At 42.3% G+C, this 17,755-nt stretch overlaps 1 protein-coding gene across 23 annotated transcripts in view; it reads right to left on the minus strand.

The window, feature by feature from the left end:
* The window catches only part of PLEKHA5 (pleckstrin homology domain containing A5), a 189,922-nt gene extending 174,274 nt beyond the window's left edge, over positions 1-15,648 (minus strand). For 17 of the 23 annotated variants that reach the window (XM_081022669.1, XM_081022675.1, XM_081022666.1 and 14 more), the window contains exons 1-3: positions 15,507-15,644; positions 15,118-15,194; positions 9,109-9,166 (exon numbers count right to left, since the gene is read on the minus strand). In XM_081022669.1, coding sequence (XP_080878795.1) covers positions 9,109-9,166; positions 15,118-15,194; positions 15,507-15,598 — 227 coding nt within the window. In that variant the 5' untranslated portion in view covers positions 15,599-15,644. Of the gene's footprint in view, positions 1-9,108; positions 9,167-15,117; positions 15,195-15,506 lie in introns of all 23 variants that reach the window. The other 6 variants (XR_013990997.1, XM_081022680.1, XR_013990998.1 and 3 more) reach the window with 3 other exon arrangements.
* Positions 15,649-17,755: the final 2,107 nt, after the last annotated feature.

A 17,755-nucleotide genomic window follows, 5' to 3' on the forward strand; every position in this document is an offset into this window, starting at 1 on the left:
ATGCCTTGCCAAGGGAGGCATGTCAGACCCTGCCACCATATGATTTCAGACAAGTAGTAAATACATGGCTTTTCAAAAGGGTCTTCAGCTTATTCTTTTTCTGTCTTCGCTTCACTGTTGGATTTAGGCTTCACTATTGGATTTATTACTGGAGAGGATTTTTAAATGTTTCTTACGAATGGACTTAACAGGGCTTGTTTTAATTTAAAATATTGTTTTAGTACTATGACTTGTTAGTCTCTAGTTTCTCAGAAAGTAGGCAGGATGTGCATTTTTGCTGAATGTTTATACCCCTTCATTTTCTCTTACACATTAACAATATCCACAAGTAAGGCATCCCAGATTAAAATAAACAAGTTCTTAGGGAAATCCAAGAAAGGGTTTCACAAATTCAGTATTTAGGTACAGATATAATATGGACTTTTGAAAGAGACAAAGTGTATCCTGAAGTAGCCAAGTAAATTAACTTTCATACTGTATTACTATGGCGGTTGAAGACCCTTATCTAGGATAGCAATCTCATAGATTGACAAGAAGCGCTCATAATTAAAGCATCCTAAAGATGTATCTACCTTCGGAAAATAAAAGGTGCTACCATGTTTTAATTAGCAACTTATTTCACAAGTGCAGACAGCTGCAAGTGAATGCAAGAAACAAGATAGGTAAATGTGGGTCAAACAAACTATTATCCTATGCCTTTTCTCTTCTCACCCCGAAAACTAGATGCATTGCGGAAGATGGTGTACTAAGGTGTGATTCTGATTCTTCCTTTCAAAATGTTTGGGGGAACATTATTCTTAACTTCTCATTTAGCTGCCAACAACTTCTATCTTGCTCGAAATAAACTAGATTGACCTTATGTTCGAATTTTTTAAGTGAACAATTCAAAAGCAACAGTTTATGAAGTTACTTTTCAATTAAAAAAATCATTAGCTAATAATGCCAAATACCTCTTAAAGAAAAACTCAACATGGGTCTGTTAAGCAAAGCCAATATTAAACCAATATACATTAGCCAACCTGGCCTTTGACTCTTCATCCCAATTTACACAACATCTCCAACTATAAACCCTGTCCTTCAATATATTTCTTATTTTTATTTATTCATTCATTTATTATTATTATTCTATTATTATTATTATTATTATTATTATTATTATTATTATTATTTATATGCCACCCTATACCCCAAGGTAGGAGTAAGATGAAGCCATGTCTTTTTTATTGAATTTTTATTGAATTTTCTGTTTTACAATTTAAAATACTCGTTTTACATCCTTAAGATATCAATGTGTTCCCTTCCTTTCTTTCCATGGTTCATTTTACATATCATAAATCCCTGCATATTTTACAAAAACTATACCATTCATTATTCTATTATTGCATCCATCAAAAGTTATGTCTTCATCCCCAATCCCTTTATACTTACTTCATCTTTCTTTTTCTTTGACGTGCTACCAACTTTTCAGCATTTCTCAAAATGTCTGACCTCTTTCCCCTTTGTGGAACAACATATGCCACTATGAGAGTGATCAGGATGGGAAATTTGTTTATGTATTTGTTCAGGGCAGTAATAAGTTGAAAAAGGAGAACCCAAAACAGCATACAAGTTAAAATACAGAAGAAATATCATTATGATGCCACTATGGCTCTAGTGGCACCTGCTCCACCATATGCTGCACCTCAACCACAAGAGACAGGTTAATTCTGTTTCCAAACTCTATATGGTGCCAGGCATGCAAAAGTCATTCCAGACAGTTCACTTTCCTTGAACTCAAACAGGGAATTGTGGGACAATATAGCAACTTGAAAGCTCAGCTGAGATCTCAGCCCACATGTCCAATGCTATAGATGAAGCATTTTAAGTTTGAAGTCAATGCAAGAGTTAAAACCACAACGTCAATGAAACCTTTTCAATATTATTATAAGTGAGAGTAGATCATGATTTGAAATGCAGTATTGCCATACTAGGAAGATTTTGTATTGTAACACCCGTCAAATTTACCAAAAGCCTATTTTCATAGCAATTGCAGTCACACAGCCACAGCGTAACTGCAACTCTCCCACCCATAGACTGATTACAAGCAGCAAAAAAATCTTCCTGCACCCTCTACAAAAAAGGTGCTCAGGGGGAAAAATAGTAGACACCCTAACACTATTCTGCCAACTTGCCACTCCCCACAATTCTTCCTTTCTGGCTACAACATGTGTCCCTGGTAGCCACAGGGAAATCATGTCCTTAAGAGAAAAGCTTAATGTAGGAACACTGTCTGGTACAGTTTTGTGGGACAAAAACCCTCATCACACAGAGAAAATGCTACAAACACATCACCCAAGATTTAGGTCACTCCCGGTTAACCCCAAAACACAACTAAATACAATTGGTTCAAGATACATGTTTTCTATACAGAGCATCAATGTCCGTGAAAAATAAAATGATAACAAGGAAAAAAGGGCTATGAACTATTGAGGTAAGCCAATGAAACCAACGTTTGCAAACTCCCTGTCATTTATGGTTGCTAAAAGACTGACAACTTAGAAACAAAGATTTTCATGAATGTAACACTCATGTTCTGTCTGACCTTCACTGTTGCCAATTAACATCTGTTTCCTTGCAGGGAATGTGTGTGTGTGTTTGCGCAATTTTTTTTTTTTTAAGCATCTTGTAAATAAAAATGTTTAAGTCTCCAATACTATTGTTTTGGTCTTTAAGGCTTTGCAGGAGATTTTTCTTTTAACCCATATTATTGAATTGCAGTATTTATATTCTTCTTCTAATCCAAGTTACAATAAAATTTGAAATCCTTCACTAAGCTCATTAAACACAAAATGCTATCACAACCTTCAGACAAAACCTTATTACCCAAAGCAAACAGAACTCTATTTACCAGTCTGTGTTTTAGAGCTCAAGTCCCATTTGTAATTAGCACAGAACCAAACTCCAAGAAGAAAACAGATAAGAATATGGATAACAATTGCCCAATGAATAATCATAGCCTCTTAAACGAGTCAAAATGTCGACATATAATTTGAAACACTTATCCAATATCTGCAAAAAAAAAAATCATACTTGACGTTCATTTTCTCAAAACCTCAATTATCTAGCATGTTTTACTGAATCAAAGCCATAAAAGTACAATACCACTCTCAGCAACACACCCATTAAGCACACCAAGAACTTATTAGATGCATCACCAAAAAACATTTTCAAAGGCTTGATTTCAAACATGGATGAGCATAACGTATTATGTACACTGAAAGCAAAATCATTAAATATTCACATTCAACCAGCATGTTGAAATTATATTTAATATTGTCATCAAGTTTCCTAATCTTACACACATTTTCATATAGCCCTCTAATGGGCTACAATTACAACCAGAGGGGGGAAAATATTCAATGAATGCATGTAGGAAAGCAGTGAACAGTTCTATTAGCAAACATATCCAATAAATGAATTTAAACTAAAAAATAACTTTAGAATGAAAGGGCCTATTATATTTAATTATATCCCCAATAAGAATATCATAGGCTTAGATACGTTGAAAATACAGTAGTTTGTAGAAAGCTAGACTACTTATATGGCTACCGGCAAATTGCTCATCACTACGTTTCGAAGGAGGGCAATTGTAGAGTTTTTGGAAGGCACAGAGTGGCAAGCAAAAGGGGTCCCTCTTATATAATACTACCACTGCCCCACCATTAAAACTGCCACACCACCCCCCAGCTTTCTCAAGCTCACCTATGAACATGATGGATAAGAAAATGCCTACAGAGCACAAATGGGAACAATATTCTTACCCATGTGCTCCATCATCCTTCCAGTACCTTTCCAACAAGGTACACATATGTGGAATCTCCTTCCTCTGGCACTGCTCACGTGAATAACCTTTTCACAGATACTTGCCAGCAGTGCAATGCCCCCTTCCCAAATGCTGAACAACACTGAAATATTCAATACATAAACATTTGACTAGCTATGTTCAGCTCTATGAGTGCATTCTGATTCAAATGATCTATTTTTAATAAGTGTTTACTTCACATCAAGCCAAAATGGCTTGAAGGCCTCCCTGGATTTAAGACGACTGATGCTTTAGTTCATTGGTATTTTTTCTGAAGCTTTTCCACAGACAAATGATCCAATAATTGGCATGTATTCTAAGTCAGAAATCCAACTAATCTTTTTCGCCAGGGAAGATGGAGTACATGAGTGAGTTTGTGAGCATGTATTTTCCCCTTGGCCATAGTTTTGCATAGGGTCCCTTCCAGGGTTATAAGGCTGGGATCCCTGCATATGTTGCAGGGGGCAGGATAGGAGGCATGTCATGGGCAGGGTCCCTGGAAGGCCCTTGTCTGCTTTTGTGGTTGTGTGTCTAGGAAGTGGCTGAGCAGGGTGGAAGGCCTGGTTCACAATCTTACCCTTTTCGTATCTAAAATAGTTAAGTAATATGAGCCCCCATAACAAGCTGTACCTATGCAACTTTCATAGTTGGAACGTTAACCAAATTATTCATGCCTCATGGAAAATATACGTGGAAAGTGTTAAGTCCCAGTACAGTGGACAACATATGTGGAAAGTAGTATGGCCTGAGATCCAGAATAGTGTAGCTTGGGAAGGGGGAGAAGCTGTCATCATCGCTATATAACAGTAAAAATCAGGCCACAGTTAAGACTGCTGCTTGGAGAGAAAAGGATCCCAATTAGTTAATGCCAATGTAAACTTCCATCTTTGATAAACCATAGAAGTGCCCTTACAATTTAATAAAGAATCTGAATATTCATGCTGCAGAGCAAAAATCAATCTTCAACTAGTAAGGATTAAGGGGAGCTCTTGTCGAGAGATATTATCTCAAATCCAGCTATTAGAACATTCTTGCACCTGTCTATGAAGAACATGTCACCAACAAAAGTGGATAAACTGTCAGCCTAACGTGGTACAGTAGTGAAGTTTTGCTATTCATATGGCAATAGTATATTGCAAACACAATGCACTCTCCAAAACATGCATATTTTTCAGGCAGATTCATACAGAACCCTATTCCCATGTTTGCCAAGAGTGCTGCAGAGAAGGGGAACATATGCTTTTCTGAGCTTTGGAACAATATTTAGATAATTATTTCAATGACAACAGAACAAGTTGATGTTCAAGTACTATCAGCAACACGACTTTCAATTAGCAGTTCTGATAACATCCTGTACTTAACATGCCACAAAAGCTGTAAGATGAAATGATTAAAAAAAATTATTTTCAGGAGTAAAAGCACTTTTTAAAATTAAATTTGTATACCGCCCTTCATCAAAAGATCACATGACAGTTCACAACATAAAAATACAAAATGAGAACACAAAATACATAATAAAACAAAAACAAACCAATAGCCTCCCTCCCACAAATACATTTAAAGGCCATAGAAGGTTAATCAGCTAAAGGCCTGGTTATAGAGAAATGTTTTCGCCTGGTGCCTAAAGATATGTAACAAAGGCACCAAGTGAGCCTCATATGGGGTTGATTAATACAGTGAGAGGCAGTCCTTTGAGCATTGCATACCTGACCTGTTTAAGGCTTTATAGGTCAAAACCAGCACTTTGAATTGGGCCCAGAAACTAACCGACAGTCAGTGCAGTCAGGCCAGAATTGGTGCAATATGCTCAAACTGCCTTGTCGCAGTGAGCAGCCTAACCACTGATGTTTGCACCAACTAAAGTTTCCAAACAGTCTTCAGAGGCAGCCCTACATTTAACACATTACGGTAATCTAATCTCGAGGGTACTAGAGCATAGACAACAGAAGTTAAGTTATCCCTGTCCAGATAGGGGCACAACTGGGCCACTCGCCCAAGCTGATGGAAGGTACTCCATGCCACCTGAACCATTGCAAAGATGTGCCAGCCACCCCTTACTTAGACAGCCACACCAGAAGGATAGCATGGTCGATGCTAAAGCTTTACATCATATAAGAACTGTACAGAAGTAGAACAGTGCATATAGGAAAACAGGAGTGTTTGTTAATAACATAACTATAAATAGGGGAAAATAGGATGCATTCTGTAATTTACAGCACAATCCTATGCATATTTACTCATATGCAAGTCACACCATTGGAAATTGTAATCGTGCACAGGACTACAGCCTCAGATTACATTTGCATTGTTGAAAAAACTATTCTCTTGCCAAGCCCACACTTGTTAAGATACAGGGAAAAGGACAGAATAGCAATGAGAACCAGACTCAGGTACTTAAACATGTAACCCTGCATTTTAACCATTAGAAGACCTTTAGAAACATGTGTAAAACTGCCTTGAAGGAACATCACTTCCTCTCTCCTGGTGTCACAATGAAGGCAGAAATTAGTAAGCACTCAAATATGGTTTTGAACATCTAACTCTCAAGAGAAAGTGAGAGAGTCTCGACTACAAAATGACTTTTATGCACAATACTCCAATCCTGCAAGCATTACTTCAAGATAAGCTCCATGGATTTCAATGGTTCAAACATATGAATGTTAGAATTGCAGCCTCTGTGGCACTCAATCATTGTAAAGTTAACGATATTAGTGGGACTACATGAATGCACGCTAGCTATGATTTACCCCAAGGCTTTGCAAATACTATCTTCCACGCAAGACTTGAAACAAAAGCCGAACATTTATAGCTTCTTACCTCATCTTCCTAGTCATAAATATTCTTTTTAAATAAATAAAAAACATGGGAAGCTGTTCTACACCAAGTCAGACCACTGGTCACTCTAGTTCAATACCATCTACACTGAAAACCTCAAACTCCTGTCAGTCAATAGGCAGTCTCTTCCCAATTCTACTTGGAGATGCCAAAAATTGAACATGGGACCTTCTGCATGCAAAGCATGTGCCCTGCACTGAGCCACAGTCTTTATGCTTCGAGTCAAATTTAATGGATGTTTCTTCCCAACCAAGGTGGTAAAACTGAACACCACACAGAATCTTTTCCCAGAGTCCTCACAAGACCTGTTCTCTGCTATTATTGCAAGCCTGTCTCCCCAGGGTGAAAGGCAGATAAGGCAACATGCAGCATTATCATTGTTATTGTTGTTATTAAAAATTATTGCATGCTTTTTTTACTAAGGTAATTCAAAGCAACTTAAATTTAAACAGACATGAAAGAAAAACAAATAACAATCTACAATACAATCTTTTTTTAAAAAGGGGGGGGGGGGACAGGAATCAAACATTCCAGAAGAAAGCCACAGATTAATAAGAGCCAAAGGTCTGGCAAAAAAAAAAAAAAAAAGAAATGCAAATGTAGCAGAGAAAGCTATGTAATGATGGCACCAGGGAAGCTTCTCTGGAAGCGACATTCCACAAGCAGGAAGCCACCACAGAAATGGCCTGTTCTCATGCTGCCACTATCTAGACATCCCAAAGAAGGGGCACATGAAGAAGGGCCTCAGATAACAATCACAAGGTCCAAGTTGGTTCATATGGAGAGAAGAATTTAAAGCTCAAAACCAGCATTCTGAATTGGGCCCAGAAACTAACTGGTAGCCAATGAAGTCGGGCCAGGGCTGATGTCATGACCTCAGACTATCTTGCTGACAATGTACTCCAGGACTCCAGATGACTCCACTAAGCGGTTTCGTATAGCTGTTAAATCGCATACAAGATAAAACCTAACCCTGCAGAAACACACAATGAAGGCTCCCTGGGCCTGAACAGCACTCCCCAAGCATCAGCCTGTGGAAACAACCATCCGAGTTGATCTGTAACCACAGCAAAGTGCTGCCGCTCACCCCAACTCAGGTAGCCACTCCAGAAGGATACCATGGCCAGTGGTATCGAAAGCTACTGAGAGATTAAGGAGAATTAACAGGGCCCCGCGTCTCTCCTGACACAGGTCATCATTCCAAAGCATTTTCCATGCCAAAGCTGGGGTTAAATGTCAATTGAAATGGCTCTAGAAAATTGGTCAAGGCGTGGCTTGAACGTGTGCAGCATACTAAAGAGCTAAGACAAGCAACAGACAAGGACAGGGATTTTAAAGTATTTCCTCATCCATAAATATCTAGCTATATTACCCATCAAACCAACTGAACAACTCAAAACATATAATGATCCGTGGGAAAAACTTTATCACTTGGAGGCATGCTGTAAAATGCGAGGTGTAGATCAAATTAAGCCAGACAAGATTTAAAGCCCCCTAAAACTCCAAATGCTTTTGAATACGGTTTTGGTAGCAAGGAAATCTTTCTGCTGCAGCAGATGTTAAACACTGAACTGTGAGTGGAAGGAAAACATGTTCCAACTGTGATAATAGGAAGGTCTATGATGGGTCTCATGCTTCTGCTTGTGTAACAACATATTTGGATAAAGTTTCTTTTTTCTTGTACATCTTTCCAATGAAATATTTAAAAACAGCACTTTTGTGAACAGCAGATACCTTCTGCAAGCAGAAGACACTTTTGGGTTCAACCCAATATTTTTCAACACAGTTTACTGAAGCATAACACGACCGCATAGTAACCACACAATTATCCTGTCTTTTTTTGAAGGCTAACTTTGTTTGGGGGTACAACTTTCATCTAGAATATTCAAAATACTTTAAACATTATAAATCCCTGAAAGCTAGGGCCCCAGCTGTATAAATCACAACAAAAGACAATGAAACCTCTGGCAAATAGAAAGTTTAAAATAGAATTAAGCATGGCTTGGTGTAAGCAATATATGTTAATATATTTAAAAGTGGAGTAATGATCTAAGTGGTATGTAGGAGTGAGAGTGTTAAGTTTTGATGTGAAATCAGGTTCCCACACAGCTATGGAGCATTACGAACATGAGATGCATGCATAAGTGGCCTCGGACAAGTTGCTATTTCACAGTCTACTCTACCTCAGAGGATCACTGCAAAAATAAAAAGACACGATGTCACAAATGCCAGTCTACCCTCCTTGAAATCTTTATCATACAATTATGCCATTAACATTCCAAAATCCCATTCTACAGGATACTTTCACATATGCATATAGCCATTTCACTACTCTCAATGTGCACAGCATATAATTCCATAAGAGGACATACGACCATACGGAGATTCAGCAGCATATTCCATAATGTATTTAAATGTAGAATCTTACTTACTTTATGTAGTATCTTGCACCTTCAAATGTATAGGCCTCTTCCCAGCCTGTGGGTAGGTCTAAGAAGCAATACAAAGAGCATTTGATCACATGACAGAACCAGTTGAATGTAACCAAGTGCAATTTTAATCTATGCTTTTATCTGTACACTTACTAGTGGTTGAAATTCCAAAAAACAGCCAATAAGTATGGGGAAGCCATTCTGCTTTACACCCACATAAAGTATCTTAGATCCAAACTCAGAAGTGGGGCCACTGCTAACTGAGCCAGCTTTAATAAGACAGAGGGAAAACAAGTCTTTAAAATAGAATTTTATATATACAGTGATACCTCTGGATGCGAATGGGATCCGTTCCGGAGCCCCGTTCACATCCTGAAGCACACGCAACCCGCGTCTGTGTGTGCGCAGGTCGCAATTTGCTGCGTCTGCGCATGGCGTCATTTTGAGCGCTCTGTTACTTCCACGTCGCTGCGGAGCACAACCTGAAAACGCTCAACCCAAAGCTACTTTAACCTGAGGTATGACTGTACCACTGTTTTGCTGGTGTAAATTCCATTGGCTTGCAGGTCATATGACACAGCTGAACATAGTTAGGATCTAATTTATACCTCTCCCCACCTAGTTCCACCCACACCACTCCTCCAGCATGCTAATTTTTCAGGGTTTATGCTGGTGTAAAGTAAGGTACGGTAAAAGACCCCTGGACAGTTAATTCCAGTCAAAGGCAATTATGGGGTTCAGCGCTCATCTTGCTTTCAGGCCAAGGGAGCCGGGCGTTTGTCCCCAGACAGCTTTCCGGGTCATGTGGCCAGCATGACTAAACCGCTTCTGGTGCAGCAGAACACTGTGATGGAAACCAGAGCACACGGAAACGCCATTTACCTTCCCGCCACAGCGGTATCTATTTATCTACTTGCACTGACATGCTTTTGAACTGCTAGGTTGGCAGAAGCTGGGACAAAGCAACGGGAGCTCACCCCATCGCACGGATTCAAACCGCCAACCTTCTGATCAGCAAACCCAAGAGGCTCAGTGGTTTAGACCACAGCACCACCTGCATCCCTTGTGTAAAATACACTGGTTTGGGATCAACCAGCTTAGATGTGGGTGGGCTAGGGTGAGGGACTTACACCAGCACAGTCTGGCTGAGAATAAGATCCACTTGATCCTAATTCACCCATCCCAACAGATGTTGTGCTTGGATTGGTCTCTTAGACAAATATTCCTGAAACTATTTGTATATTAGACTTTGTCTTATATTCCATCACGTGGAGTTTTGTCTAGCATCAGTAACATACATCAGTACTAGTTTAGATGCACATATTACTTTAGACACTACTTGCAGTCATGTAACTATCAGCTGTAACATATTTGAACACAAGTCACTCTGAGAACAAGATTGCACTCTAAGTCACGAACTTCCAAAATGGTAGCTGGGTAAGAATCACAACAGAAGCTATTTGTTATGACAGCATAGTTACATCATCTTGCCATATCTTCAAGTTGAGTTTGCAAGTGTTCATAGACCAGACAATACTATAGAGAATTTATTCTCACTACTAATCCAGTGGCAGAGGAAGAGAAATACGGTGTTTCTCTCTAGTCGGCAATGGAGCATCAATCACTAAAGGCTCTTTTAAGAAGAGGAATCAAAATCAAAGCTTGTCCTCTTCTTCCACTAGAAAAATGCAAAACCAGAGAAAAAAACTAGACTACTAAAACAGTATGCTTTTTTAATCATAAGCTTCACTGCCTAAAATAATCACTTAGCCAAGAGTACTGTATTTTCCTTTGTTGCCTTAATACATCTGGCTTTGCTTATTGCGATATGTAACACCTGTCTTTTTTAAGCTGCAGTACATAGCATGAAACAGAACAACACCAGTCTAGTAACCAAAATGTTTATAGGAGATACAATCTTTTGGAGAAATATTTTATGCCAATATGAGGCATTTCAAGCAGTAGTTACAGCAAACTTGTATCAGGGAATATTACACAAGCTAGAGTAAAAAAGCTTTCCACATTCATTCCCATGCAAGAAAAAGAACAGCAGGTCTGGTTGGTATATTAGTACGATCAGTTATCCAAATATTATCATAAGACTATTCGGAATTCACCATGCCAGCAGTATGAAGCATTCCATTTGCCAAAAAATAAGTTTGGTTCATTACCTAAAAAGCCAACAAAAAAAACCTGACTTTTCATGGAAGTTGCTAACATGTTTTGGCATAACTGGCAAATTGATGAAGCAGAGTAACAATGTGCATGGTGGAAACAGAATATATTCTAAATGTGATCAGAGAGAAAAAGCTTAAACACAGTGGGAGAACATACATCACTTAATGCCAAGTGTGAAATGCAACTACATTCAACATTGACCTCCAAATAAACTATTCTAAGACATTCCTCACAAATATGACTAGGAAGGGTGATAAACAGAACACAAGAACCTCTCCTCCAAAATTTCTCCCAGGTCACATGCAGTAAAGACAAAAGAGCAATGTAATGTGTGAATAAGAAACATGCAAACAAGATGTACCAATTGAACGTCTCCAGGCTGCCCTCTCTTTCCTTTTTCCCTACAACAGGTATTTACACCAATGAAAAACAAAAACTGCATTTCTAAATACCCACCTCTCAACAGCCAGTGTACTATGCCAGCAGGTAGAAAAGCTGGAAGCTTTGCCTTAAATCCCTTTTCCAGCCAATCCCTCTTCCTCTTTCTGCTGCTACTCTTCTCCAGAGAAACAAATGGCAAAGGAGACAAATTCTACCTTGCTCTCCTCCCCAGTTATTCCTCAAGCTCCTGCCCCCACTTTCTCAGTCCCACCATTCCCCACCCACTCTCTTATCCTAGATTGAGAGGGAATGTTTCTAGGTGAATGCACCTGAGTGCTATCTATGAATTTCACAAAGCAGTCATCATTAGATGCCAAGCTCTAGAGATCATGATGCTGAAAAGCTATGAGCAGGTGATTTTGTGTTCTGCTCAGGGAGGAAGCTTTAAGCATACAGACTGTGCGACTGTAAGAGAGTGCAGAAGAGGAATCCATTGGCTGTGAGCTACTTTCAAGAAGCATAGCAGTTATAATATAAAAGGCAGACAAAAAGGTAGAAGAGCATGTATACATCAACCAAGACAACTGAAAGCTTGTACAATTATTTCATTTTTGATAGCAGACTTTTGTAACACTTTAACTGCGGAGAACATTTCACCATTGCAGAGAGATTCATTATTTAACCTGCACTTCGGTGCTGCTGGCTAAATATGATTTCCCTCCCATTAGCCTACAATGCATTCAGATACTCTGAATGGCTAGGCAACTGTCACAGGATCATACTGAATAATTACCTGTCCCTTAATTGAGGAAAATAAACATTTCCCTACAGCCATACTGCACAAAGTGTTTATAAATGTCTATATTTGTTTTATCTACTTGCAGAACAGAATAGGGCAGCACAAACAGAGTAGGAATAGATCCAAGAAGCAAGACAAGGGAGAAACAGCTTCTTGCTAAAGTTTCATCTGGCTATGTTAAAGATCTTAAAGCAGTTCAGAAAGCTTGTCCAGTGGGTGGAGATGTGGCCACTGAAGAAGATGCATTAAGAGAGCTGCTGATTTCTCTGCAGCTTAGCAGGGTAGTAGCTAGATTTTGGAGGAACACAACTAAGTTGATAAGAAAACAGATGTGAGGTTAGCTGAGCAAGGGCAGGGATAGCAATTCAGAAGCTGAAATCCAGGAGCCAAGTGGGAAAAGATTAGTATGGGTTTAGTCTCCCAAAGAAGAGAGAAGGATTATGGGGTTGGTTACTAAAGAGAATTTGCACAGCAGAATGACAGATGAGGATAATAACAGTAAGGGATAGCCAATGGCTAACAAGTCAGCGAAGAAGATATACTTGGGGGGGTGAATAAGGCAATTAGTAAACTGGACATTTGAGAATAAATACTGCGTAGGAGTAAAAGATAATGAAGGACTGGAAGGCCAATGGGAAATATAGCAAAGAAAACTGCCTAATTAGGGGTGGGTGAGATTAAGGGTTAATTGGTATTGTGAATCAGTGCAATTTAATTAACTAGGATGGCATGGCAGTACGCTAATAGAGGTGAGCCGGACAAAGACGATGTTTACGAGTCAGTTCTTAGGAAAAGTAGAGTTGCTGGAGTTAAAATTATTGAGGAGTGTCACACATTTCACTTAAGGGCATTTGAGCCTCTTGTGTGTCATTTCCCACCAAGAGTTAATATGTTCATCCAAGCCAGAAAAGCAGAAGACAGCCATTTTCACACTGGATGTGAAATCTGTACTTTGCAGTCACACTATAGACCAGCTTCAAACAAAGTTAGCCTGAACTGTGCACTCCTTACTTCCTAGACTAGAGGCTGGGCTATCAACAGAAGATTTAGGAATTAAGGAAATGTCATTGAAGAGACAGAGGGCCCATGGGGAGGGGGTGGCAGGAAATAACTGAGAGATCAGTTAGTTTTGAGAATGCAGACTATAAGGCTCACTGGAAGGAAAGTTACAGTAGAGCAGTAGGATAATGTGTACAAAGTGAGGGTCAGAGACAACTAGCTCAAAAGATGCTGTGAAAACACAAAAGACTGAAATGGCAGGTACATGGAGAATGGGGACACAGCTGGTTTTAGTTTTCGTTCAAAGGGTGTGGGATAGTATACCTGTACACTCCTTTCAAGTGGTCATTGAAAAGGGAGGGAGGGAGTTAAGAGATTTTGAAGCATAAAATAGTGCCCTTCAATGGTGGGACATTGCGGTCATTAGGAGTTTTTTGTGGAGGAAGAAGAACAAATTATTAGTACCAGGCTTGTGGCCTGAATTTGAATGTGAAGCCAAAGCATTTTGGTGAAAGAGAATTCTCTCTCTACTTTGGAAACATGTAGTAAATGAATGGAGTAATTAGATGGGGAAGCAGTTGAGCAAAGAGATGGGTTACAGGGAGACAGAAAAGGGCCTATTAAAGAACGGGGGAGGGGAGATGAGTGATCACTGAGCATGAGTTGTCATTTTGCCCCTCCCCAAGGAAGGTGAGGACAAAAGCTCCAGTCAACAGCAAAAGAAGAAAAAAAGGTTAAGTAAAGTTAATGAGGGGTACAGACAAGTCAAACTGGATTATGGTTGGAAGCAAGAAGAAAACTGAGCCAAGACGTTCTGTAAGAGTTTAGTGATTTTTAAGCACATGTAGAGGAAAACCCAGTGACAGAGGCTGAGTCAAGATCGGAACTGTGGTCCAAGAGGTAGCAGATACAGGCATATATGAAGAGGGTCTGCAATGCCAAATTGAAGGGATTGAGTGAGGTAAAGCTCAAATGTGTGTGTGGTTTTATATGAAGCCCCCCACAAATTGGAGGGATTAAAATGTGGCAAGTGTGACTCAGTGGTGGCTCTATTTGGAGGGGGGACAAGAAGTGGTATGAAGTTTCCCCCCAAGGACAAGAGATGGATTTACAGGCGTGGGGGAATTGGGGTGATTCACTGTGGTGCTTTTGTATGAAGAGCCCACCTCGCCCAAGTTGAAGGGTTTTTAAACATGGAGAGAGGAGTTGACAGCACCTCCAGGCAAAATGTTTAAAGGAGGAGGAAAGCGCCACAGAGAGTGACTCAGTGTCAGCTTTCAAGTCCACAAGAAGGTTTTAAGCACGTGAGGAGGAGCAGGGTGTGAGAGAGGGGCTGTGTGTCTGTGTGTAGGAGAAAAACAGCATGTGAGAGGAGAGCAAGAAAAGAAGGGCTAGGCAGGTAAGTCGGGGAGGGAAATCGAGAAACCCACCTCCACCTGTTTCTTTCCTCAGTCTATTCCACCTTCCCTGCAAAGATATCTCTACACTCTTTTCCACGGAGGGCTTGTGAGGACACGGGAGGGGGGGGCTGAAAAGAATGACACACAGAGAAGAGAGGGAGAGGGAAAGAGAGAGAGAGGAAGGGAGGGAGAAAGTGGGGTTAGCGCCGCTTCCGAGCGGGCTGCGCTGTTTCGTATTTTTTCTTTCCTTACCTGGGCTGCGGCGGTGCCCGGTGATCGCCGCCTCTCCCGTCAGCGGGTGCAGCCAGGTCGTGCTCTTGGCTTCCTCGCTAAGGGGAGAAAACACAGGGCGGCGCGTGAGAGGAGGAGCAGGAGCGCGCGGCGGTGACCCGACCCCGGCCGGACCCTAAAGGCGACCACGACGACCCTCCCTCAGAACCACCCCGGTCGCCTCAGCAGCGCCGCCGCCGCCGCCACACAGCCGCCTTCGACGCCCCCACCCCGGGCAGGCGGGCAGCTCCGGAGCCGCTCCTCTTCTCCTCTTCTCCTTCTTCTTCTTCCCCTCAGGGTCATGCATCCCTCCTTTCCCGCCTCGCGTCCCTCGCCGCCACTGCTCCCGCCTCGCTCGCTCGCTCGCTTACTTGATGAAGAAGACGCGGCCGCCGCGGCTGATCCCGTAGCTCCAGCAGGCGGGCAGCGAGCGCAGCCGCTCCGCGCTCAGGTCCGCCGCCATGTCCGAGCGCGGCGGAGGAGGCGGTGGCGGCGGCGGCGGCAGTAGCGGCGGCAGCAGCAGCCGGGGCGAAAGCGGCGCGCGCGCGCGGGCACGGGGAGGAAAGAGCGCGAGGCAGTGGGAATGGGCGGGGGAGGGAGGGAGCGCGGCGCGCCTCCGCCGCCGTCAACACAGCCGCCGCCGCCGCGCGCGCGCCTCCGCGAGCGAGCCAGCGGAAAACACCTGGACAGCGGCGCGAGCTTGGAGTGAGTGAGAAAAGACAGTTGGGGAAAGGCGGGGGGGGGGAGAGGAGGAGGAGGAGAGAAGCCCATGGGAGGGAGGGCTTATCAGCCGCCAATCAGCACCGAGCTCTCCTGCCACGCTCCTCCTCCTCCTCGATTTCTCCCCTTCAGCTCTTCTCCCTCCCGCCTTCCGGAGCCGACTCAGTGCCTCGCGAACGCGCGCCGCGAAGCCCCGCCCACCGTGGATTCTTTAACCCCGCCTTGAACTTAAAGTGGGGAGGGGGAAACCCAACAGCGCGCCTCCTATAGGCGACCAGCGGAAGTTACGCGCTCCCGTGTTGTTTAAAAAACTCATGGAAGGGCGAAGAGGGGCTTGGTGTGTGGGGGGGTGTTTTAATGCTTATTTTTAAGGGATCGTTAACTATCTCACTCACACCCGCACGCAATCTCTACACATAAGTGAGGCCACGTCGTCCGCACACTGGTGTCGTCGCCCCCCCCCCGCATGCACGCGCTTTGGCGCTAGTCAATGAGCCATAGCAAAATGTGAGAAAGTGAATTATCGTATTTATACTAGCCTCCTTTTTATTTTCTTTTTTGGATTTTTCTTTCTCCACCCCCCACCTCCCGAGCGTCGGTGGCAGTCAATGGGCAGCCGAGTCATTTGGGGTGTTTGCGTCAAAGGCTGCGATGCTCTGCCACGGTTCCGGAGGGGGCGAAAACTAAGTACCGTTGAGCACCGTGCTGCATGTGTGCGCGAGAGATAGCGCAGCATTCCGGGAAGGTGGGAACATTTCTCATGTAGGAGCCGCTGCGCCTTGTTTCTGGAGAAGGCGAACATTACTGCTGGGCAAACAGACGGATTTAGGAGCAGTATCAAAGTCCAGCCGGAAGCATCTGATGGATTGATTACAGCACAATCTACCCGTGCGCTCATAAACCCGAGGAAAGCGTTGCAGAATTGCAACCTGACCGTACAGTCTGATTCATTCAAAGCATGTGGCTTCCCCAAGAAAATCCTGGGGACGGTACTTTGCGGAGGGTGCTGGGAAACGCAGTTTTACGAGGAGCAAACTACAGTTCCCAGGATTTTTTGGGGGGAAAGTCATGTGCTTTAAGTGCATGCTGCGGATACTTACTCAGAAGGAAGCCCTGCATCTAGGCTTGGAGCCTAAATTTCTGTCCAATATAAAGGATAGCCAAAAAAAAAGCCCTTCTGGACAGGACATAGTTTGTCTAGGCCAGCATCTTGTTTCCAACAGTGACTAGACATGGACTTGTGGGACTGCCCACATGGTGGGCAGCTCTCCTCTTCAGCTACTAGCCACAATGGCTATGTTCTCCCTCCACTGTCAGAGGCTGTAGGACATCAGTTGCTGGGAATTGCAGGTGGGAAGAATGAAGTTCTCCTCTGGTGCTGCTTGTGAGCTTCCCACAGGCATCTGGTTGGCCACTGTAGGAACAGGATGCTGGATTCCATGGGACAATTCCTGTCATATGATGCCACTGCTAAAAGAATTGCGTTGGGTCCCAATTAAGCTACCAAGCTAGGTTCAACGCACTGGTGCAGGTGTACAAAGCCCTGTACAGCTTAGAACCAAGATATCCAAGAGATTGCCTCATCCTCTGCACACCCAACCAATCAGTGTGTTCTGCAGAAGAGGGCATCCTGTACATTCCAGCCCATCAGGGGGTCCATTCCACAGGACTGGAATTGGGCCTTGCATACCAGGAAGGTACCTTGTTTCTTGTCTTTCAGATGCCCCCTAAAGATGTCCCTCTTTCAACAAGCCTTCTAAAATCTTCATCCCAGTTGGTGCTTGTCTTGGATTTGAACTGATTTTATTTATGTGCTGTTACTGTTTTAAATTGGTTTTCTATTAATAATTGATTTTTAATCGTTTTTATATATTGCTTCAACTTTTTCTAATATGAAACT

The sequence above is a fragment of the Podarcis pityusensis genome (assembly GCF_964106645.2).
Source record: "Podarcis pityusensis genome assembly, chromosome: 10".
Lineage (NCBI taxonomy): Eukaryota > Metazoa > Chordata > Lepidosauria > Squamata > Lacertidae > Podarcis > Podarcis pityusensis.